The sequence below is a fragment of the Erpetoichthys calabaricus genome, chromosome 8 (genome assembly GCF_900747795.2).
Source record: "Erpetoichthys calabaricus chromosome 8, fErpCal1.3, whole genome shotgun sequence".
In the NCBI taxonomy this organism is placed as follows: Eukaryota; Metazoa; Chordata; class Cladistia; order Polypteriformes; family Polypteridae; genus Erpetoichthys; species Erpetoichthys calabaricus.
This window is the reverse complement of record NC_041401.2, coordinates 477,781-505,536: the sequence shown is the minus strand read 5'-3', so window position 1 is coordinate 505,536 and position 27,756 is coordinate 477,781. Positions and strand designations below refer to the sequence as shown.

The 27,756-nt window shown below is 56.3% G+C and overlaps 5 protein-coding genes across 5 annotated transcripts; 3 read left to right on the top strand and 2 right to left on the bottom strand.

Moving 5' to 3' along the window:
• The first annotated feature begins 1,508 nt into the window (after positions 1 to 1,508).
• Positions 1,509 to 3,270, top strand: ormdl1 (ORMDL sphingolipid biosynthesis regulator 1). The gene is made up of 4 exons (XM_028806075.2): positions 1,509 to 1,657; positions 2,256 to 2,435; positions 2,530 to 2,681; positions 2,766 to 3,270. Exons 2-4 carry the CDS (start codon positions 2,262 to 2,264, stop codon positions 2,899 to 2,901), a joined length of 462 nt encoding a protein of 153 aa, XP_028661908.1. The 5' UTR covers positions 1,509 to 1,657; positions 2,256 to 2,261; the 3' UTR covers positions 2,902 to 3,270.
• A 3,750-nt stretch (positions 3,271 to 7,020) lies between these two features.
• Positions 7,021 to 8,654, bottom strand: adat3 (adenosine deaminase tRNA specific 3). Its single transcript, XM_051930447.1, has 2 exons — positions 8,426 to 8,654; positions 7,021 to 8,063 (listed from the first exon to the last, which is right to left on the bottom strand). Exons 1-2 carry the CDS (start codon positions 8,652 to 8,654, stop codon positions 7,021 to 7,023), a joined length of 1,272 nt encoding a protein of 423 aa, XP_051786407.1.
• osgepl1 (O-sialoglycoprotein endopeptidase-like 1) lies at positions 8,632 to 11,918 on the top strand. The gene is made up of 7 exons (XM_028806071.2): positions 8,632 to 8,843; positions 10,254 to 10,641; positions 10,716 to 10,920; positions 10,995 to 11,143; positions 11,396 to 11,526; positions 11,601 to 11,672; positions 11,760 to 11,918. The coding sequence occupies exons 1-7, from the start codon at positions 8,653 to 8,655 to the stop codon at positions 11,842 to 11,844; spliced, it is 1,221 nt and encodes a 406-aa protein (XP_028661904.2). The 5' UTR covers positions 8,632 to 8,652; the 3' UTR covers positions 11,845 to 11,918.
• On the bottom strand, positions 11,177 to 19,852 carry ankar (ankyrin and armadillo repeat containing). The gene is made up of 23 exons (XM_028806066.2): positions 19,685 to 19,852; positions 17,956 to 18,541; positions 16,791 to 17,228; positions 16,549 to 16,712; positions 16,259 to 16,374; positions 15,996 to 16,176; positions 15,702 to 15,924; positions 15,432 to 15,633; positions 15,152 to 15,360; positions 14,963 to 15,067; positions 14,633 to 14,877; positions 14,391 to 14,559; positions 14,064 to 14,305; positions 13,839 to 13,992; positions 13,601 to 13,762; positions 13,410 to 13,516; positions 13,211 to 13,327; positions 12,973 to 13,131; positions 12,747 to 12,864; positions 12,566 to 12,675; positions 12,295 to 12,491; positions 12,176 to 12,216; positions 11,177 to 12,070 (listed from the first exon to the last, which is right to left on the bottom strand). The coding sequence occupies exons 1-23, from the start codon at positions 19,850 to 19,852 to the stop codon at positions 11,907 to 11,909; spliced, it is 4,377 nt and encodes a 1,458-aa protein (XP_028661899.2). The 3' UTR covers positions 11,177 to 11,906.
• Positions 19,851 to 27,020, top strand: zgc:136439 (uncharacterized protein LOC678627 homolog). The gene is made up of 8 exons (XM_028806074.2): positions 19,851 to 20,036; positions 20,114 to 20,203; positions 23,638 to 23,717; positions 26,083 to 26,198; positions 26,342 to 26,439; positions 26,516 to 26,584; positions 26,668 to 26,726; positions 26,802 to 27,020. The coding sequence occupies exons 1-8, from the start codon at positions 19,851 to 19,853 to the stop codon at positions 26,899 to 26,901; spliced, it is 798 nt and encodes a 265-aa protein (XP_028661907.1). The 3' UTR covers positions 26,902 to 27,020.
• The last annotated feature ends 736 nt before the right edge of the window (positions 27,021 to 27,756 follow it).

The following is a 27,756-nucleotide window of genomic DNA, read 5'->3' as shown; positions in this document are numbered from 1 at the left end:
CCCGTCAGCTCTTGACCTCCAGCCTGACTGCTCCATTTTGTGCCATAACCAGCTGGAGGCTCCTTCTGCTGCCTCTCCATTCCTGCGAGCAGCCATCTTTCTTTCATTCCCTGATATTCCTAGGGCAGAGAGTCCTGGCCGTGTGAACCCCACCCCAGTCAGCCCAGCCTGCACTCCTGGACCACGTCCTACTACTTGGTGGCTTTGCCCTTGTGGGCCTCGTCACACCCCTCCTTGCATAGGACAGTCGGCTCAATCAGGATGACCTTCCTCACCTGCCAGGCCTTCGACATATTTGGGCAGTTGGAGGGACCTTCTTTGCCACCCTGGTGCCTAGGGAGGATGTTGCTTTTTTTGTCTTCCTCTCCACACAGATGGTGCCAGTGTCCTATGGGTCCACTGAGGTTTCCTCCTGTCGTTTTCTCATCCAAATTGAGCTGTTTATGAGCGGCATTCATGGGAAACAACGGGCTACTTTTTCTTAAAAAACATCACTGTCTTTGATAGTAGGAACCTAATCCACGACCCTCAACGCCACGACCTGCTAGTTTTTTTGCACCACTGCCTGTCCTCAGGCTATTCATTTTTGAAGGACCTGGCAACGCTGCCCTGCCTGCTGCATGATGGCTCCTAGAAGAGTGGACACTTTGCTGTGCCACCACTAGAATCTCCCTGGAGTGACCTGCCAGGATGTGGGCCGCGGTGCCTTTCTTCGCACACAGTTGGCACAGTGGGTCTTCCCTAAGCCCCCATATTTGAGGCTCTGCTGGCAATGGAAGGATATCATAGACTGACCTTAATAGAAAGGAAATCCAACAAGGCTCCAGCCTCCAGAGTCTCTCCAGTTTCATGTAGCACTAATTCATTCATGAAGCTAACCTGGCAAGGACATTTGAAAGGTCCCTCGACCTGGAGCTGCTCTTTAAAGGTGTCTCGAATGTCGCACGCTTACCACCCGGTGATGGAAGCCTCAGTGCCCCTCTCGACGTACGCTCAGATCGTGTACTGGTCAGCCCGTATACTGTGACATTTTGATACTGGCCAGATGATTTGTTTAGTTGTAATACTCTCTACATTTGTACGGGAGGATATCATCACTTCCAGCACACAGATGCTCAGCAGTTTCACTCGCTGCGCACAGACATTGTGAGGCTCCATTGCCGTTACTCTGTCTGAAGTCCCGTTATGTTCCTGTCCGTTGAAACAAATCCTATGTGTCCCCGATACGTTTGTAAAGTTTGTACTGACCGCCACTGGAGAACGTCTCGTGCGCCTGCGCAATACCAAAGTAAAACGAAGTGAACTGGTCAAATTACTCGACTGCACTAACAAAAGAAAACATGAAGTAAAGATAACGCTTTGTGCAGGCAATTCAACTTTATTTGATTTCCATGGTTTATGCTCGTGTTTGTTTTTTAATTGTACTCTTCGTATAAACAACGCTAATAAAATCTTCAGACCTGCTACGCCTGGCAGACACTCTTGTGCCGTCTGTCCACAGGGGCGGGAGGGAAAGGCGGGATGCGTGCGTGCGGCGTGACGCGTTCGCTCCCGAGGTGTCGAGAGCGCGCACGTCCATAGAACAACAACAAGAAAAAACAACGACGGCGCGAGGCCTGAGCGCGACGCCTGCTGCGGACTTGGAAGACGCGACTCCGTAAGTAGCGGCTGAGAAGCCGAGCCGGGCGCTCGGGGGGTCTTCGTGTGGTGCCTCGGCGGCCTCGTGCCGACGTGCAGGGAGGTGGACGCGGCTGTAGCTTCGCCTCCGGGCGGGAGGACACTTCACTTGCACTTTCGTCTTTAATTGTCGACTCGGGTGAATGGCCGAGCGCTGCTGTCTGGATCGCGGGCCCGTCACCGACGCGCAGTTTACTTTTCTCGCACGGAATTTCGAGTCCCTGGAGCTCGACACCGGACTCGTTCGTCCAAGGCAGGCCCCAGTAGTCGGCAGACGTGGCAACTCCAGCCGGGTGTTCGAGATGGACGGAGAGCCCCGGGCGGCTCGTGTCCACCTGTTAAGCCGCCCTCCGTAACTTCTGCCCGTCCGGCCGGGCACGGCGCTCGACTAAGCTGTTCTTGTTCTGCAGGATGTCTTACCCGAATCCGTCATCGGACCAGTACTGGGTCGCATGGGGCCATCCTTGGCCGGTTTGTGTTCCAACTGCGCAGGGCACCCGAGCAGGCAGTGGCCACACTCGTGATGTCCGCCGAGACGCGCTGCCCGGGCCGCCACTTACTCGTTTGTCCCTCCCCAGGTCACGATGAATGTCGGTGTGGCGCACAGCGAAGTGAACCCCAACACGAGGATCATGAACAGTCGGGGGATATGGCTGACCTATGCACTCGGGGTTGGCATGCTGCACATCGTCTTGCTGAGCATTCCCTTCTTCAGCGTGCCCGTGGTGTGGACCCTGACCAACGTCATCCACAATTTGGTAAGTAAGCTGGATGTGCGATTGAGTGCATGGAGGGAGGCAGGCAGGCAGGCTTATAGTGGGCTCTCCAATGTGCCTGTGCTTCATTCTGCAGGGGATGTACGTGTTTCTGCATGCTGTTAAAGGGACGCCCTTTGAGACCCCTGATCAGGGGAAGGCCCGGCTTCTCACGCACTGGGAGCAGTTGGACTACGGTGTTCAGTTCACCTCCTCGCGCAAGTTTTTCACCATATCGCCGATAATCATGTAAGTCGTCCGTCGCGGCTTTGGGGGTCGTTGGCGTTGCTCCCTGAACAGCCGGGTGACTGTCCTGCTTTCTCTTTTCTGCAGATACTTTCTGGCCAGCTTCTACACAAAGTACGACCCAACGCACTGCTTCATCAATACGGCCTCCCTGCTGAGTGTACTCATCCCCAAACTGCCCCAGCTTCATGGAGTCCGCATCTTTGGCATCAACAAGTACTGAGACAGCGTGGCAGCGGCCGCCCGACAGTACGTGAACTGAACTGGTGATCTGTACTTTGTACCCTGGTAGTGTGTACCCGGTGTATGTCTTATTGCCACTCACTGCTCCATGCTGGCATTTCAGAGGACAGGAGAATGCAAAGTGCATTTACTAACATGAGTAGGTACGTATTTGATGGTAGATCTCTCCAAAGAGCTGGGCAGGCCCAGTCCTAACCCTGGAAAGGCTCCGTCTGAGCACTGGGCGCACAGGGAGAGTTGCCAAGGCAACGGGGAGCGCTCTGGCCATTTCTGGATTTGTCGTCGTCGTCTTCTTCTTCTCAGACCAGCTGTCAGTTAGGACTCCCATTTCCTAATTTCATTTGCTTTGTGGATTGCTTTATTTTCAAAGTGAGCCCACCCGATGGTGTATCGTTCGTGAGCGTCATTTGTAATCGGAACGCACCTCTCTTGTGACTCTTGTGTTAGTCTCTAGAGTCTCATGTGCATTGGACTTTTTTTTTTATTATTATTATTATTTTTATTTCAGAGAAAGTAAATTTACTGAAACAAACTCCTTGTGGTCGGTCGTCTGCTTCTCTGTGTGCCTGCCATGAGCTGTAAGGGTGCAACATGCCAGCCTCTCAGTGACGCTTCAGTGTGGCACCTGTCACCGAGTCTGAGGCCACGGGGGAGAGGTCTAGGATGGGGCTCTGGTGGGCCACAGTCACTGCAGGTTTTTGTTTCCTGAATGTCCTCCATTCCTCCTGAGTGACCACACGAAACGACTCTTAAATCAGGAGCAATGTTCTCCAATCCCCAGTCATCCCTGTGAAAAAGTCATTGCCCCCATGGTCTCAATACTTGGTGTAATTAGTGGCACTGCAAGCAAAACACATCCTCTCATTTGATGCCAGTCTGTCACATTGCTGTTGAGGGATTTGTGCCCACCTTTCTTTGCAGAACGTTGCTGCTAGGCTTGTAGGTGTCGGGTTCAATCAGGACTTTGATTCGGCCCCTGCTTGACGGCTGAGCCCTGCACTTGTAGGCTCGCTTTGGTGTTTTCGCTTATCGTCCTGCTGCATGACGCGGTGACACTTCAGCTCACTGGATGTTTTCTTTAAGAGGAGTATTCTAGGAATGAGCCAATTCACGGTTCCTTCAAAAAAAATGGCACGTCTTCCACTAGCAATGCCACGTTTTATTTTGGGTCTGATGCTTTTGCTACCCTGTGTCACGCAGAGAGTTTGTGTCTCATGGCACTGATGCTCCTCTTAGCTAGCAGATGTTTCTGCAGTGCTGCTCCCCTCCCATTTGTGTTTTAAATTCCACTGACTGGAGGGGGCTGCAGCTCTCTAGATGTTCTCTCTGTGCCGTCTTGGATGAGTCGATGCGGTGCCCTTGGGCTCATTTTGATAGGCCAGCCTGTTGTGGTGAGGACGTCACTCGTGTGTGTGGGTGGCTTTGGTTCAGTCGGCTGAGTTTCATTCTCAGTGAGTGCTGCTCAGCTGTTGGAGCGAGTAACTAAGGTGGTAATACAGATCGATGGTGGAGAACCTTATTAGTGAGTAACTCAAGAATTGCTGTTCTGTGTTTACTTGGTTCCCTTGATCTCATTTTAGAGAGGTCCCCAGGGAGATGTGGCTTAGTCCAGAAGCTCAATAAGTAAATTTGCAAACTCAAATACACACCACGCTCCCCCGGACTTGGCCGAGACTGCGTTGAATAAGCTGCTTATTCACAGAGGCCCAGTTTGCTAAAGGCCTCTTGTTCTGGTTAGAGAAGCTGGGCTAACACCAGCCGGTAGATTTCTCCAGTTCTGTGGCCATGCTGGTGCCTAAGTGGGCTGCAGTTAAGGGTTTTGTGGCCAGCAGAAGTGTTCACAAAGATCAATTAGCTGACATGGCGGCTCTGGCGATGGCCTCGCTCCTGCCTGACATCATTTGTCTTGGTGTTTCAGAAATGGCTAAACGTTTGCTGCTGAGCTGGACATCCAGGGCTAAGCCGAGGAGCACAGTCTCCGGAGCGGCTCACGGCAGCCATTGATGCTCTTGAAGTGTTTTAGCACATTTTTATGACTCGCGTGTATAAATAAACGGGGTTTGTAAGAAAGCCGCCTTCAGGTTTCTTGCCGTATCCTGGTTTTGTGTGTGTGTGTACTCGGTGTGAGATGCTGACATCCATTGTGACAAACAAATGAGAGACTATGGCGAAGGGGCAAATACTTTTTCACAACACTGTGACTCCAAGCCAGTCGTCCTTGTGGTGTTTGATGGTTCGTCATTCTGATACCTTAGATCAGCGTTTCTCAGCCTCGGTCCTGGGGACCCCCTGTGGCTGCAGCTTCTGTTTTTAATTGGACTCCTGGGCTAATTACGTGAACTCTTATTTCCCAAGTTCTGTGTTTTGGGAATAATATAGAAATTAGAAAACTGAGTTTGGTTAAAAAGAAATATATATATATATTAAAATGTACCAAGAAGTTACTTATGCAGTGTTGTTTGCTAGTGTGTCTGCTCTCCTCATTTTTAATTCTCATTAATAAAGATACAACAAGAGAATTAAGGATTGAAATCGATAGCAAAAGCAGAAACCTTTCTAAATGTCATAGAAATGTAAAAATCACGCTGCTGTGCTTTTCTGAAAGCAGAATAAAAGAAAAATAATCCCAGCTAATTAAATGAGAGGAGTGGCACCAGGCGTTGTCACTGATTAGGAATCTGCTTGGAACAAAAACCTGCAGCCACACTGGACCCCCAGGCCCGAGGCTGACAGACGCTGCCAGCGATGTGCCTTTCAGGTCGGTGCTCATCGTCCTTCACTTTTCTCATCTCGTTGTCCTCTCAGACAGACGCTGTGGTGACACACTGGTGGGGTGAGCCTGACCAGCTTAGACTGTGAGCTGCTTGTCTCTTCTCGTTGTAAGCGTGAGGCCCACTAAAGAGCAGTTAAAATGGGGAGTGCAGTGGTTTAGGGCGGAAAGACCACCTTAAAGAAGGGTAGGAGTCTTCAACCAGCCAGTTGATGAAAATGGGGCTTGAGCAGCACAGATCAGCCCACCAGGACCCTGGTAGAACATTCAATCTGCTTAACCGCACAGACCTGCATCACACGAACAGGAGGTGGCCGTTGAGATGAGCTGCATAATGAAGGAAGCCTGCAGCTGTCCTGTTAAAACGGGTTTGTCATCTTCTGTGTGGCACTCTACCAAGGACAGTTGTGTAAGCAGTAAACTGGGATGCCAACAAAGACCCTCAGCCGCTGTATCACTTTACACATGGAGGGCCTGTGCCTGGTCACACGGTCTCCGTTCACGTTGTGTCACCTTACTGACAATCAGGATGGAGACCAGCCGCCTGCCCCATCAAGACTTGTGTGGTGAGGCCGGTCACACTAAAGGGGTGGGCCAGAGACCCTTGTTGCTTAAATGCCTGCACTGAGGTGGTCCTCGTGTGCCTTACACTAACACGCGCAGCTCGGTGAAGACAAAGTGCCCATGCCACTCACTCACTAGACACCTACACCTTGGGCTGGATTCAAGCGCAGACCCCAATCTTCACGTCGCTCCTGTAAAACACAGGTAGGTGGGCTTTGAGCCAAACAAGGCCGAAGGGGCTCCTGGGCTGCGTAGAGCCGGCAAAACCAGCTGCAGCAAGAGCGTTACGTTAAAGTGGTGCTCTTCTCACTTGATGTAGACGAGGAGACATCAGCCATGCTTGTGCCAATGTGCTCTTAAGTGGTGAAGGAGTGAGAGAGCTAGCCAGTAAGGGGCAGTGGGTGATGAGGGGACCATGAAGAGCAATTCAGCCAGGGCATCGGGCTACCTCCTACTCTTTATTAATCTTTTATGACCACTGAGTGTCAGGACTCTGCTTTTTCGTCTCATTTTTACAATGCAGTGTCCCTGTGCCTACGCTAAGATCCACATACAGACAACCTGGCAAGCACCCGCGCTGGCCTCACCCTCGCCTCGCCCTCTTCCAGCAGCAGCCCTCCAAGTCCAGGCCAGGCCCAAACACGCTCCGCGTTGGGTGAATGACAATGACGTGGTGTGAGGTGCAGCTGGTACGGCTGCTGCCAACATGCAGATGGAAAGAAGAGGAGATCGGTGGGTAGCAGTGCCACTTTATTAAAAACTACATTAAAACGTGCCAGCTGTTCTGTTACTCAGCTGCTCACACTCGTGCGCCATGACTCCTCGGAACACCTCATAATGGTGATTCAAGTCTTTCTGGGTGTGAATTTTATATCTGCTGCCTAAAGCTCCATCAGGCGTGGGCACCCCGAAGAAGACCCTGCGTATTCTGGAATGCACCAAGGCCATGGCGCACATGACACAAGGCTCTCTGGTCACATACAGATCATAACCAGTGCAAATGTATGGCAGTTCCTCATGGCCTCCTTCTTCAGCTGTAGGGTGGACCCCTGACACTGCCCTCACAAAGCGACAGGCCAGGTAGTCTTTGTATTTGTAGGCGCCCCCTCCTTGCCCATGTGCTGCCAGGTCAATACACACCATGACTGCGTGGAGCAAAGGGCTGGGGCCATAGCGACAGTCATGTCCCACTGCAAGAACAGAGCCCGAATCAGGCTCCACCAGCACCGCTCCCACCGCCTCCATGCCCTGCGCCTGGCCTGCCACTGCAGCTTGGATCGCCAGCTCCATGTATGTTTGCATTCTCGTTTTACGCTCTTCTGTGAAGAGGTCACCTCGCAAGGCCACTGTCACCTGCTTGTCCTCATGGAAGGAGGTTGGCCAGTGACGACTGGCCTTCTCGAACTGCTGTCTCGTCAGAGGGGGCCGGGCCGCTATCCGCACCAAAAATGGCCTTCCAAGACTGGAGGAGTCAATGGGCCCGGCCCCTGCTAGGAGCATATCCAGAGATGGCACCTCCTGGTGCGCCTTGTGGTCTGCCAAACAGATGAGCACCTCAAGGGGGTGAGGGCTGAGCTTGTCCGGACAGGCCCGCACCCTCTTGATGTGTGGCAGACCAGCTAGAGGACACACGGTGGCCAGCTCCTTCACCAGGCGCGACGTCTCCCTCTTGTTGAAGATGGGGGCAGCGTAGGCCTCCAGCAGCTCCACGTCCTGGCACTGCTCGGGAGACAGCACGGGCACCACGTCCCAGGACAGCAGGGCACCAGTGCCAGTCTTCCTCCGCTTGCACTCGGGCTCCATGGCATCTGCAAGGGGCAAACACAAAAAGAAAGTAAAGCGTGGGGTGCAGTGCTTGGGTCATTGGCCTTCAGACCCTCAGCGAGTCACTTGACCTGCTTGTGCTCCAAACAGGAGCTGAGCCATCGGCATAAGGACGTCAGCCTCATAATAAGGAATCATGAACTCCTCCGAATGAGAGCAGGCGGGGCTCAGATCACCGGTCAAGCCCCGGGAAGTAACGACGCCAGCCCGCCAGGTCCAACTGAGCCCGGCGCACAAACAGCGGGCACTAAGGCCCCCCGTTACCGACTGAATAGCGGGCCGCCACGGCGTTTCGCGGATGCTACTAGAAAGCCGTTTGAGCTGCGCAGTCTGCCTGCCTGCTAACCGAGCAACTTCACATCTGTCAACAAGCGCCGTCTTACCGGGCAGCGGAGACGAAGAAGCTCCTCGTCGGGACGGGCAGGTCGGCTGGCCGCCTCTCGGCGTTTCGCTCTCCGACCTTCCAGGTTGCTTCGGGAACAAAAGTCTCGCTCTGCGTTGATCGCCGGACTCTTTTGAGCCGTGTGACCTCGTCGAGCGTTTACTTCCGGGGAAGCCGGAGGCGGCATCGGCATGCTGCGCGCGCGTCTTCGGGCATGGCGACTGTGGCGCTTCGGCTCGCGCGTACATTGCTTATCGTCCCGGAGGCCCCGCGTCGTGCTGGGGATCGAGAGCAGCTGCGATGACACCGGGGCGGCGGTGGTGGACGAGCACGGCCGAGTGCTGGGGGAGGCGCTGCACTCGCAGAAGGAAGAGCACCTCAGGTAGGCGCCGCCGGGCACGGACCAACCTGTTGAATGGTATCGGTGGGGATTGGCGCTCGGATGACCTCGTTATGTTTGTCGAGCTTCGATTGTTCTAAAGCAGAGCGAGGCGTTAGTATAGCGCCTTTCAAGCGTCATATCTGTCGCAGAGAGAGAGAGAGAAAGAGTGTGTGACAGACAGACAGACATTGGCAGAGATGCCGGGGTGGCCACTTTGGAGTTCTCCTTTCCGCGGATTGCGAGGGTCTTTGCCTTCCCGTTTGTCATGTTGTCACCTTCTCGGTGCTTTGCAGACATGAATTTTATTGTTTAAAATGGAGAAATTCCCCACGTGCACAAAGGACCAAAGAAGCCGGGAAAGCGGGGAGGAGCCCCTCACTTGTCTTCATACCACGTGGTGTTCTCACTAGCTTTGTTTACCCAGGTAATCGAATACATTTAAAAATACTTCAATGATCTCCTGCCTTCTGTGTACCCCCTGCATGCCAGTGTCATGCCCACCGCTTCCTTCCTCGGTTGTGTTATCATCCCTTCCATTGACCTGCCAAAGGCAAACTGACCAATCAGATCGCTCAGAAGGACCGGCCACGCCCACACAGGAGGCAGTAGCGCTTTCTTGTCGAGTAGATGGGTGGCTGGTGGACGGAGGGAGCCAACGGTGAATGGCACACGATACAAGAACGGCCACGAACGCCCTCCTCGGCCTCGTGGTCCACATGTGCGCTATTGGCTGCCATTTGTAACGTAGGAACGTCAGGGCCGAAAAGAGCTCAAATGTGATGGAGATTTCGAGCTCCACCTCCTCGTTGCTAAAGTAAAACCTCGAGCCAGGGCTGCTTGTGATGAGTCCGGGTTCAAGGGGGTTTGCTGTCCTTGGGTGTATTCGGGTTCAAGGGGGTTTGCTGTCCTTGGGTGTGCATTCATCAGATTATTGTGCTCAAATGAGATTTAAAACTACAGGTCAGGAAAAGTAAACCGGCAGGGAGTCCCGGTCCGTGTCACCCTTTACTTAGCACCCCCACCATCTTTGTGTCATTGTCATTTTTCCATGTTTACCGCATTTGCTGTCCCTGCCAGGCTTTTCTCCATCCACGTAAGTTGTCATGCCAGCCACCCTTTCCTCCTCCCTGCTCTGTACTGCCCTGGCCAGTCTTGATTCTGCCTCGGTGGACACTGACCACGTGACAACTCCTCCATGATGGGTGCCATTTGGCTCACCTGTCCACCCAGTGGGGTCACTCTTCTCTTTGTCACCCTATACTTCTCCCTGCTATTGACATGTGATTTCTCGCCAGTCCGTGCCATCTGGATCACCCTTTACTCCTCCCCGCTCTGCCTAACATCGTTCCCCTTTGCTCCTGTCTGACAAGTGACAGCTGTGGTGACAGATGGCCTCTCTTCTCGTTTCAGGACTGGTGGGATTATCCCACACGTGGCTCAGGTGCTGCACCGGCAGCACATCGCCCGGATCGTCCAGGAAGCCCTCGAGAAGAGCGGACTGCGTGCCAGTGACCTGTCTGCCGTGGCCACCACCGTGAAGCCTGGACTGGCCCTCAGCTTGTCTGTTGGACTCGAGTTCACTGGCACACTTCTACAGGGCCTCCCGACGCCCTTCATCCCCGTCCACCACATGGAGGCGCACGCCCTGACCGTTCGCATGGTGCGGCCCCTGCCCTTCCCTTTCCTGGTCCTGCTCGTCTCTGGTGGTCACGCCCTGCTGGCACTGGCCAGGGGGGTGTCCGACTTCCTGCTGCTGGGACAGGCGCTGGACGAGGCGCCGGGAGACTCTCTGGATAAGGTGAGACCCAGTGAGAGGGCACCAGCTCGCCTGGCGGCCCTGGGGCTCACTGCTGTCACGCTTTCTCTGGACAGATTGCCAGGAGGCTGTCCTTGGCTGGGCACCCAGAGTGCCGTGCAATGGGAGGCGGGCAGGCCGTGGAGCACCTGGCACTACAAGGGGACAGACTGAAGTTTAACCTGCGGACTCCGATGGGGCGCCACTTGGATTGCAACTTCTCATTTGCCGGCCTTCGAACGCAAGTTGAACGGACGATCGCCAGACTAGAGCAGGAGGAGGGTAAGAGGGCACTGCACTGAGGGGCAGGAGCCAATGCCACTGTGCCCACTAAACTTGTCGCGTTTATCTTGCAGGTGTGCGGGACGGTCAGGTCCTGTCCTGTGTGGCTGACGTTTGTGCTGCAGCTCAGCATGCTGTCTGTGCCCATATCGCCAAGAGGACTCACCGTGCCATCCTGTTCTGTAAAGCGAGGAGTCTACTGCCAGAGAGGAGCCCCACACTTGTACGTGACTGCCAGAAATATGCCACATACATACCCCATATGCCAGCTTTAATGGTCTTCCAAAACCTGGTGCCCGCCCCAGTACTCACTTGGCACACACAACTAACATCCTATCAAGTTTTGGCAGAGGCGAGGTTCAGAACCAAATCCTGACCTGCCAACATTTGGGCACCTGTGATTATTACAAATAAGAAACTTGGCAATCAGTTGGCACTAGACCCAAGGTAACCAGCCCATGATCTCTTGCCGCAGGTCGTTTCCGGGGGTGTAGCAAGCAATCGGTATGCCAGGCAGCTGCTGCAGGTTATCAGTGATGCCAGTGGACTTGAGCTGCTGTGTCCTCCTCCTCGGCTCTGCACAGATAACGGTGCCATGGTAGCTTGGTGAGTATTGGACTGGCACACTGCACTGTGGTTGTGAGACACGTGTGATAAACATGTCTGTCATTGTCCCCTAGGAATGGCATTGAACGGCTCCGAGAGGGCATCGGCATCCTCCCCAGTCCAGCGGGCATTAGGTACCAGCCAAAGTAAGTGCGTAATACTGGTGGTTCTTGGCACCCGAGCCACTAGCAGCTGCTGCAGTCACTTTTGTCCCCTTCTTTCCCACTATGCAGGGCGACCTTTGGCACAGACATTTCTGAGGAGGTAAAGCAAAGTGCCATCACGCTGCCACCCGTGAGGCTGAGACTGGCAACATGAGGGATGGGCCTTGGATTCCTGTTGACAATAAAGGCTGTGCCAGTCTTAGGTGGCCCTTGGGCTCATCTCTCCCACTGTGTCTTGTCGCTTTTCCCTCCCGCCTGTCCGTGGCACTTGGTTCCGCTGGCCACTGAGCCCTGGGTCCCTGGAGCTGACTTGGAGCGTGGCACCCGCTCGACAAGCACATTGTGGAGGCTGTGGGTGGCAGACGCTGTCTTTGGTCTCCCTGCATTAGAAAGGACAAGTTGGCATAAGGGCATAGTGGTGGATCCTTGGCGAGTGACCCCTGATGACAAACACAGGTGGCACTAAATGGCTAACACACACATACCGTGGCATGGGGTCACCGGTGGGCCTCCATTGATAACCAAACTGCAATAAAAGATAAGTCAGGTTAGTGTGTGATGGCAGGAGATGGGCAGCGCCAGGCACTCCCTCCACCGCCCCTACCTCTGGGAGGGCAGACCGATCGTCTGCTGCCGCTTGAATTCATCTGTGAACACCTTACAGATTTTACCATCTTGGGAGATGTTGGCAAGCAGGAGGCTGTAGAGTCCTGGCTGATTGCGACACTGCGCCAGTAGGAGGCGATGAGCGGGCCGGTGGAACGTGAGGTAGCCAAGGGCGATGGCACAGGCGGCACGGACCTAGGGACAGACACAGCACTCCATGGGCATCACATGAGGGAGCAGGGCAGCCGTACCCCCTCGGCCTGACCTACCTGTTCATGGCCAGAATACAGGTGCCCACACAGGTGCTCCACGGCACCCAGGCTGGTGATGGCGTCTGGGATGCCCGCTCTTGTGTGACACAAACTGGCAAGGAGTTCACCTGGCACACAATAAGATTAGAGTAATACAGTGGCATGGGACCAGGAGGTGGCACACTTGGCATGGGCTTACCTGTCAGGGCGACTGTCCTGGGTTGCTTGGAACTGAGCAGCTCCACCAGGATGGTGACACCACGGGCCGAGAGGGTGACCTGCTCGGCGTCCACTATGACTTTAGCCAAAACCACAACCTGCAATGAAATGAGGCAGAGCCCCCATAAGTGGGCACACTACTGGCACTGCTCTACCCCCCAATTCAAGCATCCGTGGCAATGACGGCTCCGCTTGCCTGCTCTCACCTGAAATGCTGCCTTTGCCCTGGCAGTCTCATCATCTGAGTGCAGGAACGGCTCGTAGCTGGACAAAGAGATGCCACCACACTCGAGCATGACTGCCTGCTGCAGGGTGCTGTTATAGGCAAAGAGGGTGAGGGCATAGCCTGCCTGGAGGCCGACATCCTGCGGGCAGAATCACAAAAGACGGTGGTTATGGGGTGCTAAGACTTGCAAGAATGTGCCCGCTGGCACCCAGGCATACCTGGTCCTGAAGAAGCTCCAACACGTGGGTATAACTGAATTGCTCCTCGCTACGAAGCCACACCTGGAGCTCTGGGTTGCCTAGCACTAAGCTGGCAAGAGTCTGAGCTGCCCTCACCTGTAAAGAGAAATGGGATGGGCAGCGGGCACCACCTCAGCCTTGTGGCCAAGGGCACACCGACCCCCAGGGCTGCTCTTACCTTCACCATTCGGCACTGGTGACTCATCAGCAGATCAATCAGAACCGGGGCGGAATGGGCATCCATGATGGCACGCTGGCTGCTGGCACTGTTGGTGTGTGCCACACCTAGAAGAGACCAGCAAGGACAAAGTGAGACAAGGCGACGTGAAAGGAGTGGGCTGGGCACACCGGACACTCGTAGTCACTCACCCACACACAGTGAACCCAAGGCCTTGATGACGGCCAGCAGGGTGGTCTCTGTGGTCTTGGGTGCCCTTAGCAGACGCGCCAGCGGGCTCACGCCGTCCTCCTTGCATATCTGTTCCTGCCAGGCCCGGCTGTTGCGGCTCAGAGCGATGATCGCTTGGCACCCTGTGAAGGACAACACATGGGTATACCAAGTGCGCGCTCAGTGCCAGGAATAGCAGAGCACAGGTGGGCCACTCACCGACCTGCCGCATCCTGTCAGACGGTGCCATCGCCAGGTCGAGGATGAAGTTCAGCCCGATAATCTCGGCCATCTGCTTTTGCTGCTTTAGCGTCTGTCCGGCAAGTGCCCACAGGGCCACAGCGCCCTGCTCTCTAACCTGCAGCTGGAAAACCTGTGGGAAGAGCACAGTTCTCGGTTATCAGCGGTGCCCACCTGTGCCAAGACCCTCACCCGCAGCCCTACCTTAAGCAGCCGCAGCAAATGTCTTGTTAGGTCGGTGCGCAGGAACCTCTGCTGGATGGCGGGGTTGTGGTCAGCCAAGGCCTCTACAGCCATGGCAGCTGCCACCTGCACTGTGGTCTTGCGCCCGCTGATGAGGCTGACCAGTGGGCTGACCGCCCCGGCCTCCGCGATGGCATCCTGATTTCTCTGGTGATTCCTGGCAAGTTCGGCAAGAGCGGCCGCTGCACTGCACTGCAGGACATCTGTGCATTCACAGAGCGAGAAGGTGCCATTAAAAGAAGGCGGGCACAGCCCGGGGTGGGCACACCCAGACTTGCAGGCACTTACCAGACTTGACGGTCAGCAGCTCCACCAGCAGCGGAGCCCCGCCTTCCTGCACCACTGCACTCTGATTGGCCGAGTTGTGGACACACAGGCCTCGAATGCAGTCCACGGCGTTGACCAGCACGTCCTCGATCTCGGAGCCAAGCAGCTGCACCAACGGGCGAATGCCACCCTGATGGGACAGAGTAGGCAGGTCACACTCGTGGACCTTAGTAAGGTTGTGTCTGACTGCCAGTTCAGCTTACCAGCTGTGCTATGAGGGTCTGGTGGCCACTCTGGCGGGCGAGGTCGGCCAGGATGAGGGAGCTGCGGGACTGCAGCTCGGCCTGCGGACTGCCAAGCAGTTCAATGAGGACTGGCGTGGCGCCACTCAGCACAATGGCGGTGGCAGCCGACTCGTGTCTGGAGACGTTACAGAGGACGCCAGCTGCCACACACTGCAGCGCCCCCCCCTGGCCACGCAGCAAATCCACCAATGCTGGGACGCCCCCTGCAGACAGGAGCCAGGAAGTTGAGTGAGTGACATGCCAGCCATTGCTAGGCACTGGCAGCATAGGCCTGGTGGCTTTTGTCACCTGCTTTAACGATGTCCTCCCAGAAGTTGCCCGCAGCCACAGAAAGCACTTCCAGGCACCGGACTGCCATTTCCCTGGACACTTGGTCAGCCGAGCACAGCATTTCTAGAGAGAAGGGGACAAACGGGCACAAGGGTCATACACTGGCACATCAGGCTGGTGCCCGGCGCAGTGCACCATGTTACACACCTACAAGCACGTGCCACACAGGCAAGCCGTCCAGCTGGAGGTCAATGAGGAGTCGCAGGCTGTCGATGTGGCAGTAGAGGGCCGCCAGCTGCGCCAGGTTGTTCCCACAACTGTCCGTCTTCCTCCAGTCGGCCCCGATGGCCAGCAGATACCGCAGTGCGGCCACAGAGCCGGACATGGCGGTCAGCAGCAGCGGAGTGGTGCCATACCTGCCGGGCAGACAGAGGGCGGGTCAGAGCGAAGCGACCTCAGGGACCCCAGGACCCGCTAGCTGACTCACTCGGCCGAGGTCACTCGGTCCACCAGGGCCGGGTCCTTCCAGTACAGGGCCTGCATGCAGGGGACGTTCCCGTAGAACGAAGCAAAGTGGAAGGCCGTCCAGCCACGTCGGTCCACCGCCGTGTGGTCCACCCGCAGGCCCAGCAGGCAGTTCAGGGCCTCCAGAGAGCCGCACTGGGCCGCCAGGTGTAGGGGGGTGAGACCTGAGGAGAGAGCAGAGGTGACCAGGAGGGGCAGTGGCCGGCCGAGACCCTGGCTCTGAGCCGCTTACCTGCCTGGCCGGAGTGCCCGCTGCCCTTTTGACTCAAGTGAATGCCTGCCATAGCCAGCTGGCAAATGATGGCGGCCCGGTTGTGGATGGCCGCGGCGTGAACAAGCGAGTAGCCGCCCTCATCCAGGACGTGCAGGCGGGAGGCGGCGTTCTTGCGGCCGAAGGTGTGCAGCACGGCAGACAGGCCCCTCTCGGCCGCCGACTTGAGCCCGAAGGCCAGGTTCTGAAAAGAGAAGGGGGCACATTGGGCACTGCCAAACGGCTTAAGTGCCCAAACGAGACCCGCTGCCATACCTTGCATTTCAGGGCCTTTCGGTAGCCAAACGTCTTCTTGAATTGCTCGTGCAGCTGGACGTCGCTGAGTGGCAGCCGTCTGACACGCAGTGTTTTCATGGTCTCGGTCATGGCGCCCCACCATGGCATCGGGTTTGCCTGCTGGTAAAAGCTTTCTAACTCCAGTGAAATCACATAGAATCTGTGAAAGACACCAAGAAATGAGTGGGCGGGCACAAGTGAACAACAAAGGGCAGGGTGACTCCTGTGCCCACACTGCCTACCTGCGCCCATCTAGCTGCACCACCGGCAGGGGCAACTGCTCCCAGTAGACATCACGTTGGCGCAGAAGCTGCTCGGCTCCCTCCGTAGCAACCCGCTGCAGATCTTCAAGTGAAGCCTGAGTGGGTGCAGAAGAAAATTTCAGCCTGGGTACACACTGACAGCTGTGCCAATGACAGACCTCGTCCTGCTGTGCCCTTGCCCAACTAGGTGCCCACTCTCTCTGTCCCTCTGTTCTACTTAGGCTTCAGTCTTGTGCCCTCGTTGCCCTGCCATGGCACCAGAACTCTACCTTCACTTCCTTGGACACTTCTTCCATGGGCGGCGTTCCCACCTCAAACTCGATGCCACCATGCAGATGGCAATACGTGTTGGGCTCCAGCTGGAAATGCCGGCAGCGGAATTCGGGGCCAAAGAGCAGCGGTGGAAACTCTCGCTCAGTCTTCAGCTTGTCTTCTAAACCACAAACAGCTGGTAGTTAGCCAGTGCTGCCCTTGGGTGGCCAGTGGGGAGGGGGCAGTGCCAGGCACTTACCAGAAACGGGTGGCAGGAGACGCTCGACGGCTGGAATCTTCATTTTCTTCTTGAGGCTGATGAGGAATGGCACGAGGAAGCTGATGAGATGGAGGCAGGCCACATCCCGGCAGGTGTCCGGCTTCTTCTCCAGGTGCTCGAGCACCACGTCCACCTGGCGTGAGAGCCGCTGCTGCAGGCGCTGGTAGGTGACACCGTCCATCTGCCCCTCGGTCACCCGCAGTACGCTGGACAGGCCGTAGGTGGCACTGAACACAAAGAGGTTCTCGTGCTGCCCGAAGCTCTGCAGGTAGGCCGTCAGCTTCAGGCCCAAGTGGTCCGCGTGCTGCATGAAGAGCTGGACCTCGGCTGGGGTCTGCGGTGCCAAGCTAGGGTCCCTCTGCTCCTGCCCGTCGTAAATGCCATGGTACGTTGGGTCATTTGAGATATCCTCCAGACCTGGGGGCACAAAGGACAAGGTAAGGGACTGGGAGTGGAGGGCGTCACCACTGGCAGAAGTGGACTCAGCTGCGACCGCACACGCTGTGCCAACCACCTAGCCTGGTGACTCTGGTGCCCACTTTCTGTGACTCGAGTTCCATCAGCCCTGCCCCTGAACCTGCGCTGGACCTGCTCGGCTCTCTTTAACTTACTTGCCCTCATTTATGGATTATGCCATGTGTGTGATGGACTGGCACCCTGCCCAGTGCTGCCAGGATAGGCCCAACCCCACGTCACCGTCCTGTTGTTCCCCTGTAAAGCAATGCAAGGTGCTTTATGACACCGAGGAGCAGCGGCAGTGACACGTCTGGCACACATGCTGGTGTTGTAGCCGTGGCGCTGTACTGCCCCCTGGAGGCTCACCACACAACTCCAGCCCTAAGCTCCTATAGCGCCCTCCTGAGCGCCAGTACAGTCAGCGATACCCAGCCACAGAGCCACACGTCGCTGCAGTTTCTTGGCGCAAGTCGCGGAGTACAATGAATTTGGGGGGCCGGAGGAGCAGACGTCACCACAGGTGTAGAGCAGCAGATTTAGGGGGTTTGTGTGGTTGGCACGCACTACGGGCACCTTGACCGTATGGCACCTTTCTGTGGTGAGCCCCATCACATATTGTGGTTACACTGTCAGCACCCGTGGCTCAGATGCCACCCATGGGGTCACAGTGGGCGCGGAGCAGACTAACCTGCGGTCAGGAACTCGCCCACCATGTCCTTCTTGGTCTGCGGTGCTCCATTCAAGTCCACGTCCATGCTGGTCCGCCACAACTCTGAAAAGCGAAGCCGCTTCTCCTTGGGCATGGTGGCCCCATGCCAGAGCGTCTTGATGAGGTAGTCCACACTGGTCAGCACCTGCCCAACTCTGGTGTCGTAGTACGCCGGCGGCATTTGGCACGAGGTGCTGCTGTCGAAGTTGGCCTCCAGGCAGACGGAGGGCACCTGGTTGAAGCAGTAGATGCCGGTGGTCAGCTCCCTTATGATCTGGTGGACCTCTCTGTAGTCCAGCTCGCTGCGGGGGTGCACTGGGGCCAGAATGACCACGCTCGGGCTGCTGAAGCCCTTCATCTGGGAGATGATGCCCGGGGGCATCTCAAGTGGTAGCCTCTGGTCTCCGGTGGACAGCAGCCAGTTACAGGAGACCAGGGCCAGCAGCTCCTGCAGCTCGCTGCGCTCAAACTTCTCGAAGAAGGCGCTGGCATTCCTTTGGGCAGTCAGACCCGCCAAGTATCCCTGGTCCACCTCCATGGAGTGGGCAGAGCCAGCCATGCCAAGCTGAGAAAAGACAAGTGAAGAGTGGCAATCAAAAGAGTGGGTGTCAAAGCCTTGATGTGGCACAGCTAACAATGTCAGACTGCTGGCACAAGGCAGTGGTGGCACAAGCTGTACAAGTCCATATGCCAAGCTGGCCTCCACAGTGTAAGGACATTCACAGCAGGACCTACGGGTGCTTACTGGACACCAAGCTACCTGTCTGCCGATGGACCGCAATGAGACCCTCCATGCCAGTCTTGCCGATTTCTGAATGTCATTAAAATTCAGTTTCAAAATAAGTGCTTTTAGTGATATACCAAGGGGGGCACTGTGCCTCTTTTTTGTTCCAGGACCCCCAGACAAGGCCTGCATGCCCAGCACTTTGTGCGGTCCCTCCTGTATGTGTGGCCACACCGGTCTCATGTGACCTTTAAAAGTGAAGGGTGGCGTGGGGTCACTTTGGTGGGATGTGGCTGCTCTTTCACCCTGGCACCAGTTTTATGTGAAGACTCAGACGGGCACTCAGAGGGGTTTTTAAAGAACAATCTGAATGGGGGGCTCAGGGGGTCTGAGAATGTCGCCGTCTACTAATGAGCCGAGGGCAGAGCTGTCACACGGGCATCCCAGAGGGCCACAGGGTCCCGGGCGTCCGCCATCTTAATTTGTGGCCAATCCTCAGTGTCCCTGAGTGGACCTCAGCAGCTTTTCAACTCTGCCCCCTTCTTTGTTCCTCTCTGCCCTGTAAGGTGGTGCAAAGCAAGGCGAGGGGCTGAGCCCCCCGAGAGGAACTGCACTGTCAGCGCCCACCTGACCTGGGGGGGACAAGTGGCTGGCAGCAATCGTGGGGCTCGTCGTGCGACAGCAGAGGGTCCGACCACAAATGCTGGCCGCCTCAGTTAAAACCCAAATCTCTCGGTCAAAGGAGATCAAAGTGCGCCCTGGAGCGGCCGGTGGGCTCTTTGACCAGGCGACTCCACGGACAACACACACGACGGTAATTCAGGGGAATTCCTGCCAGCCTTGCTGGTGGTCCATTTCAAAGGGCAGTTGTTGATTTAGCAGAGACGACCCCCAGCTAATGCCACTCATCAAAATGTGACATCACTCTTGGTGTGACAGCTTTAACGAAGCAACCCCCCCCCCCCCCCCAAACCAAAGACCCACCTGCCTGCCTCTGCCAGCCCGTTCAGCGCCACTTCTCCCAACTCCTTGCCCGGTCCACCGATCGCTACTCCGTCCTCGCGCCCTTAGCAACGCACAGACGCCGTCTCCCTGGTGACAATGGCGCGCATGCGCGGTGGACGTGTCCTCGGCCCAAGCTGACAGCAGCATGAGAGTCGTGGTGCTGGCCGCGGGTTACGGCACTCGGCTTCACCGGGAGCTGGAGGCCGAGCGGCGGGCGGAGCTGCGGGCGCTGCTCGGTACGCCTAAAGCCCTGCTGCCCGTCGGCGCTCAGCCGCTGCTGTCGCGCTGGATGGGCCTCCTCGGGGGCCGCGTGGCCGACGTCTGCGTCGTGGTGAGTGGCGGGGCGCCGGAGGGTCGAGTTGTCCATCTTTGTCTAAATCTTTGTGTCGTTTCTCCATCCGCCACCAGACTAACGAGCTGCACCGCCGGCGCTTCGACGACTGGGCCAGGAGCTTCCCGGGAGTTCGCGTGGTCAGCGACGGCACCACAACTGACCAGGTGGGTGTGCGCAGACGCCGAAGTCCGTTATTTGTTTTTATGTTTTTATTTATTCATTTTTACAACATTGGCGAGAAATGAAATTTGAAATAAAGCGAAATCTGTCCTGTGCGGAAGTTGGCGGCTGGCAGCTACCCGTTCTGTGCCCGACGTGAGTCTCCGCTTGACGGGGCCGTGCGGAGAAAATGACGTCAGACGCAGGGGCGCGCGCGCCGTGAATTGAATGGAGAGGCCGCTGACGTGAGGGCGACAGTGGCGAACGAAGGGCTGAATCTGCGGCAACGGGACGTGCAAAAAAGACTGACGGGCATCAGGGCATCATGGAGACGATCGACGGGCCGGACCAAGCATAAAGGTCGGCACGTGCGCGCGCCTCACGTCGGCCCGGGTTCCGTTAGACACTCCGCGCCTGCGCACACGGAGAGAAATATCATAGGGCACGCGACGCAGGGTTGTCATAACAACATTTATAGGCCCCCTGGCAAAGCGGGACTTACACAACCACTCAGCAAGACACACCATACATAGATTGGCATGGCGTCCCGGGCAACTGCCCAGCATGCCAATGTGTGCTGGTGACGTGTCCAGAGTTTGTGGTGGACAAGGGACACTTTTTAGAGGTCAGAATGTGTTACATTTTCATTTCAGGTGACATTGTGAAGTTCCTCGGCCGTCTACTGCGCTTGCGCTTCCTGTTCCGCTATAACGAGGAGTTGAAGGAGCAAATGAAGGGACTGCCACTTCAATAAATGACATCCCGAATGGACCTTCGTCACCACCGTCGTGATGGAACTCTGCCATTGTCTGCTCCTGGGCCTCTCACTTGTGTCCCACCCAGTGCGCCCCCTGCTGTCCGTGGAGAAACACCAAAGCACATCTCCACCTGCTTAATGCAGACCTGCGCGTTGAGACCCTCGAGTTCTTCGTCAGTCTCAGAGACGTCAGTGAGCCCCCGGTGACGGGCACGTCGCTCATCTTCATAGACGGCCCGCAGAGGGTCAGCTCGTCGGGTGAAGACTGTGGCCAGCGGTGACCAGGGGAGCGGACCCTCCTGTGGAGTTGCCCTTTGACTCTCGTCTTGTCCCCGTCTCAGTAAAGCAGTGGCGGACGCCCACCCTGTGCCCCTCTTGCCGTGCCAAGTAGTCTTAGATCCCGTGTTCTTTTATCTTTTTTGTCTTTCAAATTTCATGCCACCCTTTCTCCAAAAAAAGACGAGTCTCAAAGTTTGAAAGAAGTAAAATAAAAAAACGGCCCTCGCCAGCTGCAAAGGTTTACATGAGCGAGATCCTCGTGCCCACCAGCCACACCCCCAAGTTAAGGACCCCCGACTTTAATGAACTTCACAACGCTGCTGCAGCAGCTGCCACCATGTGCCAGCTTCAGCGGTGGCACCAGCGAGTCACACATGAAGCACGTCTTCCTGTCGTGGACCACCTCCCCAACATATTGCTGCCCTCTGGTCTCTACCCCCAGCCATGGCCCCCTAACTACCCCTATGGTGGTCCCAGCACAAACTCGGGGACACGTCTGTGACAAACGAGCCCACTGCAGTCCCAGGGGTGAGTGGACAGGATGACCACGGGGTCCAGGCAGGTGCAGGGCGGCTCAGCAGCTTCAGGATGTGACTAAAATGACACCGTTGGTGGCCCGCGGACGCTCACGGCTTCTCCATCATGGAAGCTGGGGGTCTCTGCACTTTGCCAGGGGTGGCGTGTCTGAAGAGTCACTGCGGTGCACTCGTCAATCAAACCAAACCTGTGCCAGCATGGAGACCCCCGTTAAGACCACAGTCACACGGCCTTCTCGCCACTTACCATAACCGGGAGGTGCCAACGGGGCCTTGAGCCACTGCAGTCACCCTTCTGTGCACGTCCCTGGTTTGTGGCACTGCCAGCTGTGGGTCACGTTTGGATCAAGAGGCGCTCCTGTACGGCCGTGTTGGGCACCTGCTCTCCTCTTCTACGCTTTTTGTCTCTTGAATTAATTTGTGTTGTAGCGCCAGTGCCAGCTGCCAATCTGAACCTTTTGTTCTTTTCATGGCTCTATTTGGGGGTCTGCCAACCTTAGCCATACCGCTCGCCATCACCCTAGCGCTTGGAATTCATTTGTGACTTTGGCAGTCGTGCTGTTTTCCCAGGCTCCCCTGGAGCTGGCGCTGAAGCTGCTCATTGGCATGATGGAATGCCAGCTTATACTGTTGGCGCCTCAACTACATGTCAGCACCGTTAAAGGAGTGGGCTCATCGAAATTCTGCCTGCCGACCGGTGCGCCTTTAATGGTGGCGGTGGGGCGGCTGAGCGTTTGAAGTGTCGCGCTTCTCCATCTTGTTGGCACACGCAGGACGTTTTGCACAAATCCCACTTTTTAGGTCCATGCCCTGCTTTTGGGGGGAGTCGAAGTAGTGGCCCAAAGTGGCATAAATACGAGTAACAGACTGGCTGGGGTCTCGCCAGTCAACACAGCTTCTCTTTTTGTGATGCCAGGCACTCGGTGGTGGCCTTTGCTGTATTTGCCCACCTCGTCTTGGTCCAGAGATCTGCCGCCTCCTCCCTAAGCAGCCCCACTAATTTGTATGGAAGTTTCCTCCTGCCACTCTCACTGGGGTCGCGGCACCCTGGTGCCCGTGGAATACCGGATGTGTGTCGGGCAGCATGTGCTGTGAAGTCCCGGCCTGAGCCCCCCGGTGGTCCAAGGTGTGAACGTTGCCCCTTTAATGGTTTCTGTTACCGGATTACATGCAGCACACTCCCAGTGTGCCATCTCACCTTCCACCCAGTGCCAGTCAGGGGCTCCCTGTCTCCCACGGGGCACACTGAAGTACCCGTCAGCAGGCGCAGGGTTGAATGAATGTCACCCGTTCAAGTCTCGTCACTCAGTAGATGTCACGGGACGACCACACGATGTGCACAGCGACACTGGGCACACCTGGGGGACCTCTGTGTTGTGTAAATGTGGGCACTCAGAATGCCCACTCAGAGGTTGTGCCCAGCAGGGGGCTCATCGCTTGCCCCTCGGGTTCTTGTAACTCACTGAGCCATCTGAACTTTTCTGGCTTGGACCCCAAGTGATGTGCAGATGAAACACGAGACGCGTCAGAGAATCCCTCCGGCCTGACCCATCGGTGGGTGCAGATTGGGCACCACCTGACCATCATAGGGAATGCCAGTACGCCCACACCATCAGGAGGTCCGGTGCACCCCTCAGAGGTGGCGTCCAGGCAGTGTGCCCCATTGACTGATATGTGGACCCCCGGGTTCAGCACTCCACAATGTCCCCCTTTGTTATTCTGAAGGGGGCACTGTTGTTGTGCCAAAGGCGTGATTGGGGTGGGCACAGCTGCCATAGAGCTGCTGCAGCGTGGGTGCACCCGCACACACTGGGATATGCATGTTGTGGCAGTGCCCGCACCTCACTCAATGCTTTGTGTCTTTCAGGGCCGTCTGGGTGCCGTTGGCAGTCTGCACTTTGCCATCAGCCACTTTGGAATTGCTGATCACGTCCTCGTCATCGGAGGGTAGGTTCCATTTTAGGTTTTACGTGACGCCTCATTTTTTTGACGTTGGCGCCTGCTCTGGCACTCAGGCCTACTAGTGCCAGCGCAGATGCCATTTTGAACGATGCTTATACGTGGAGATGGTGAGGCCTGCCAACTGCCCCAAAGTTGCCCGTGCTTTCTTTGCAGTTTGCCTCCTCACTATAACATAGATGATCATGCACAGCTGCACAGATTGGCAGTGCCCTCCCATTGTTTGCCCCGCCAGGCTCTTGCCTTACTCTACGTCACAGCCCTGGCTCTTTTGGAAAGCTAGTGGGTGCCCCCAGAGGATGGGCAGACCTGTGTGCCAAGTGTTTGATAAAAGGATATGGAAGTGTGCCCCAGTTAGCGGGTGAGGGGTGCCCTCCTGGACTACGTCCACAATTTTCACAAAGAAGCTGTGCCCAAGTGCCCCGTCCTTGGTGACCGCACTGTTGACGGAAAGTCAGTCCGATGAAATCGGTGACCGTGGCAACTGTGCCCAAGTGCCAAGGGAGACTACTGTGTGTGCCTACCTGTGAAACCAACATAAGACATGCCAAGCGGGCCCTTCAAACGGGAGAACACACAGACCACGGCGCTAGGTGGCCTGCCCCAGGATCAGCAGCTGCTCTGCTGGCACACAAGGATGTTGGGCGCATTTAGTTGGCAGAAGCTGGCATCAGACCTCTCGCTGTTAACTGCTGCCAAGTGCACCCACCTCAGTGGAGGATGCCAGCGATAGTCACAGGGATCCAAATGTGCAAAATAAAAAGGTGATGACCAAGGGGCAAACAAATAGGACCCCCTGCCAACCCTAAATGGGGGCCACTGGCTCACGGACACGTGGAGTAGGTGACCAAGTGCCAGGGTGACGGGGATGAGCCCTCCTGGTGGTCCCAGGAATGACCTTTGTGAGCACACAGCTGCCCCTTGCACCCGTGTCTGCGCGGCTTGTGGCACTCTGGGCACCTAAGGAGGGGCTGTTCTGAAACGTGGCGGGCACTGCCCAGTGGAGGGAGGGCCTGCTCACGAGCACCCATTACATACACGGTGGTGCCCACCGTGACCCCGCCCCTTTTCTTTTTCACACACTGGGGTCTCTGCCTGTAAAGCCGAGGCTGGAGATTTATGGCGCCTTACAGCAGCAGCCGGCCCGGGCAAGCCCACCAGTGGGGCACAAGTGCCAGATGAAGAGCCCCAGTCGTCGTTACTCAATTTGAGAGTCGGATGAACTGCCGCTGACAGGACAAGGGCACAAAACTGTGCCAATGCATCTGGCCATGCCAGTGGGCACGACTGGTCCAGTTACCAAAAAGGAAACTCAACAGGGGAAAGGTTGGCAGTGGTTTTGAAGTAGCAGAGGAAAGGGGCAGCAGTCAGCCATGGCATGGAGGGGGCACAGCAGCAGAAACACATGAAGGACTGATAAAGAACATCGGGGGACAAAAGCCAAGTGGCACCTTTGTGTTTTGGTAAAACTGGCGGTCAGCACTTCTGATTGGCACCGTATGCCACGCCAGCATGTGGCCCCTGCCGCTCATACATCAGCTCTGTCCCATGAGCCTCAGCAGCACGTCTTGAACCCCCGGGTACGTCGGCCCACCGGGATGGTGACAAGGACCACTTTAGCAGCCCCCAACCCACCATATGCCAGCTTGTGCCAAGGGGAGTGAGTGGGTTGGGATTAGCCAGTCATCAAGGAAGGGGAGACAACAGAATGGAGACCCCCGAGATGACAGTAGCCCCCCAAGTCTCAGCTGAATTGCTGCAAAGGTGGTCTGCCAGCTGGCCTCTCAAGGGAGGACCACTCATAACGAAGGTAACGGGGGGCACAGCTAGACCACCTGGCGGAAGGAGGTCGGGGGGGCACTGAGACGTCGTGTTGGGGTCTCTGGCCCAAAGTGAAAACGGGGGCAGCTAAAGAGCCAACACCCACTCTGAGTGCGTTAAAGAGGGGGTCCAAACTGCCAACGAGACCCCCTTATGTGGGGCTGGCCACCTACTGAAAGGTGCCAGTCAGGGTGGATGGCTTAGGCTTGAGAGGAGGACGGACTTGTGCCCAAACCAGGCGAGGGGTGAAGCTCCAGCCCAGGCAGCGATGCCAAAGGTTAACGAACGCATTGCCCACCTCAGTGGGACCCGAGCTCCTGCTGCCTTGGCACTGCCCAAGCTGCTCATGTACCCGTAGCCAGGAGGCCAGTGATGAGCCCACCGTCATTGGGCACAGAAGGGGGTTAGAAGCAGGAGAGCCCCTCTAAGGACGGATCCCGTGTTTGTTAAAGTTGGTGCCAACCTTGATCAGGGCGAGGTCACCACCTGAACTCGTGCCCCCCACTCATGCCCGCTTCTCGTCTTTCCACAGAGACACTTTACTCACCCAGGACTTCCGCCTCCCCGACTTCCTGCAGACGTTTCGAGATCTGCAAGCCACGAGAGCCTCTGCCAGTCTGGTCCTGTCCTACCAGTGCGCAGAAGAAGGTGAGCCACGCCAGCAGACGCGTGTGTTGCTGCCAAATACCAAGCGGCAGTAGAGATGTGGCAGATGCCAACTCCCCCCCACCCCATAAGACCACCTGAGCCAAGATGGCCGCTCATTGTGTTTGCTCTCTTTGCCCCACCAGAGACCTCCAAGTATGGCATCCTGGAAGTGGATGAAGATGGGCGCGTCACGTCAATGAAGGAGAAGCCCTGTGCCAGTGCCACGACTTCGCGCAGAGCGGTGAGTGCCCCGTGTCTGGGCAGATGCCCCAGGCTGCAGGCGGGTGGGTGCTGACATCGTCTTTTTCCCGTTTCAGTGCCCCTGCCTCTACCTGCTGTCCCGGGAGGCCATCTCACTGGTGCCGACGTTTCTGGAGGAGAAGAAGGTGAAGCTCGTCGCGGGGGTCACTACCCACTCGGTGCCAGTTCTTGTGCCCCTCTAAAAACTCCACTTGCTTGTTTCCAACAGAGTGCACCGCTGGAGACCAAGGACGCCCCTGGCCTCTTTCTATCCTGGCTTATAGTGAGGTGACTGCAGCCTGGCACAGTCTTGACCCGCGACTAGGTGGGCACCCGCTGACACTTGTTCCTGTTTCGTTTCAGGTGCCCTGTTTACGTCTACGAGGTTTCTGGCCGCTTTGATGTTGGGAATGTCACCTCGTACCTCGAGTGCCACTCGTACTTTCAGAATAAGGAACTCTGAGCAGGTGGCAGAGATGGCGCCTCACGGTGGTCCCGGCGAGTGTCGTCACACACTGAACAGTTGAGGCCGTAGCCGTGGGCACACACGAGAGAAATAAAATGTGGCTTAGGAACACAAGACCCCCAGACTGTTGTGTCTTTCTGACCCACCTGGGCTTTGGAGACAAAGGTGGGCACTAGTGGTGGGCGCAGTTTACTTCACAAATTTCTTTGTACACCAACACTTGTGTCGTTTATCTGCAGCATCACTGGCACTGCCTTGCATCCTCACCCTCATCAGATGCGGTTCAGGAGGTCAAGTCAAGAATCGTCCGCACTTTTCAGATTGGTGGGTTGGCACCTGGAGTGGCAGTGTCACACAAAACAGTGCCACCTCATCCATCAGATTGGATTTCTGAGAGTTGAGTGCCAACGTCCAAACGCAGCCGATCTCAAAGTACCAGGCACTTTCTGGGCATTCACACCAAAACCCAATCTGCCGCAGGGATGTAGAAAAATCAGAACTGGCACATCAGAGTGGCAGCATAAAGGAGCTCCATGTGGACAAATCCATGCACATTCCAAATGCCAGTCTGTCATGGGCACACACACTCGCCCTTCTTTGGGAGTTGAAAAGAAAAACAGAAAACCCAGTAAAATACATCTGAAACAAAAACACCCAAAGTCCGCCCGGGCAGCGGCTCAACACCTCCGCGCTTTGCCACCTGCATCGAGTTTCCTGGCACGAGGCTGTAAAGGTGGCCTTTGGTTTCGTTGGCCATAAAACCATCAAGGCTGTGACCAGAGTGACATCCGGATGGCACTTTATTGCCCTCCAGAAAACAGAATTGGGAAAGGGAGGCTGGCATTCCAAGCT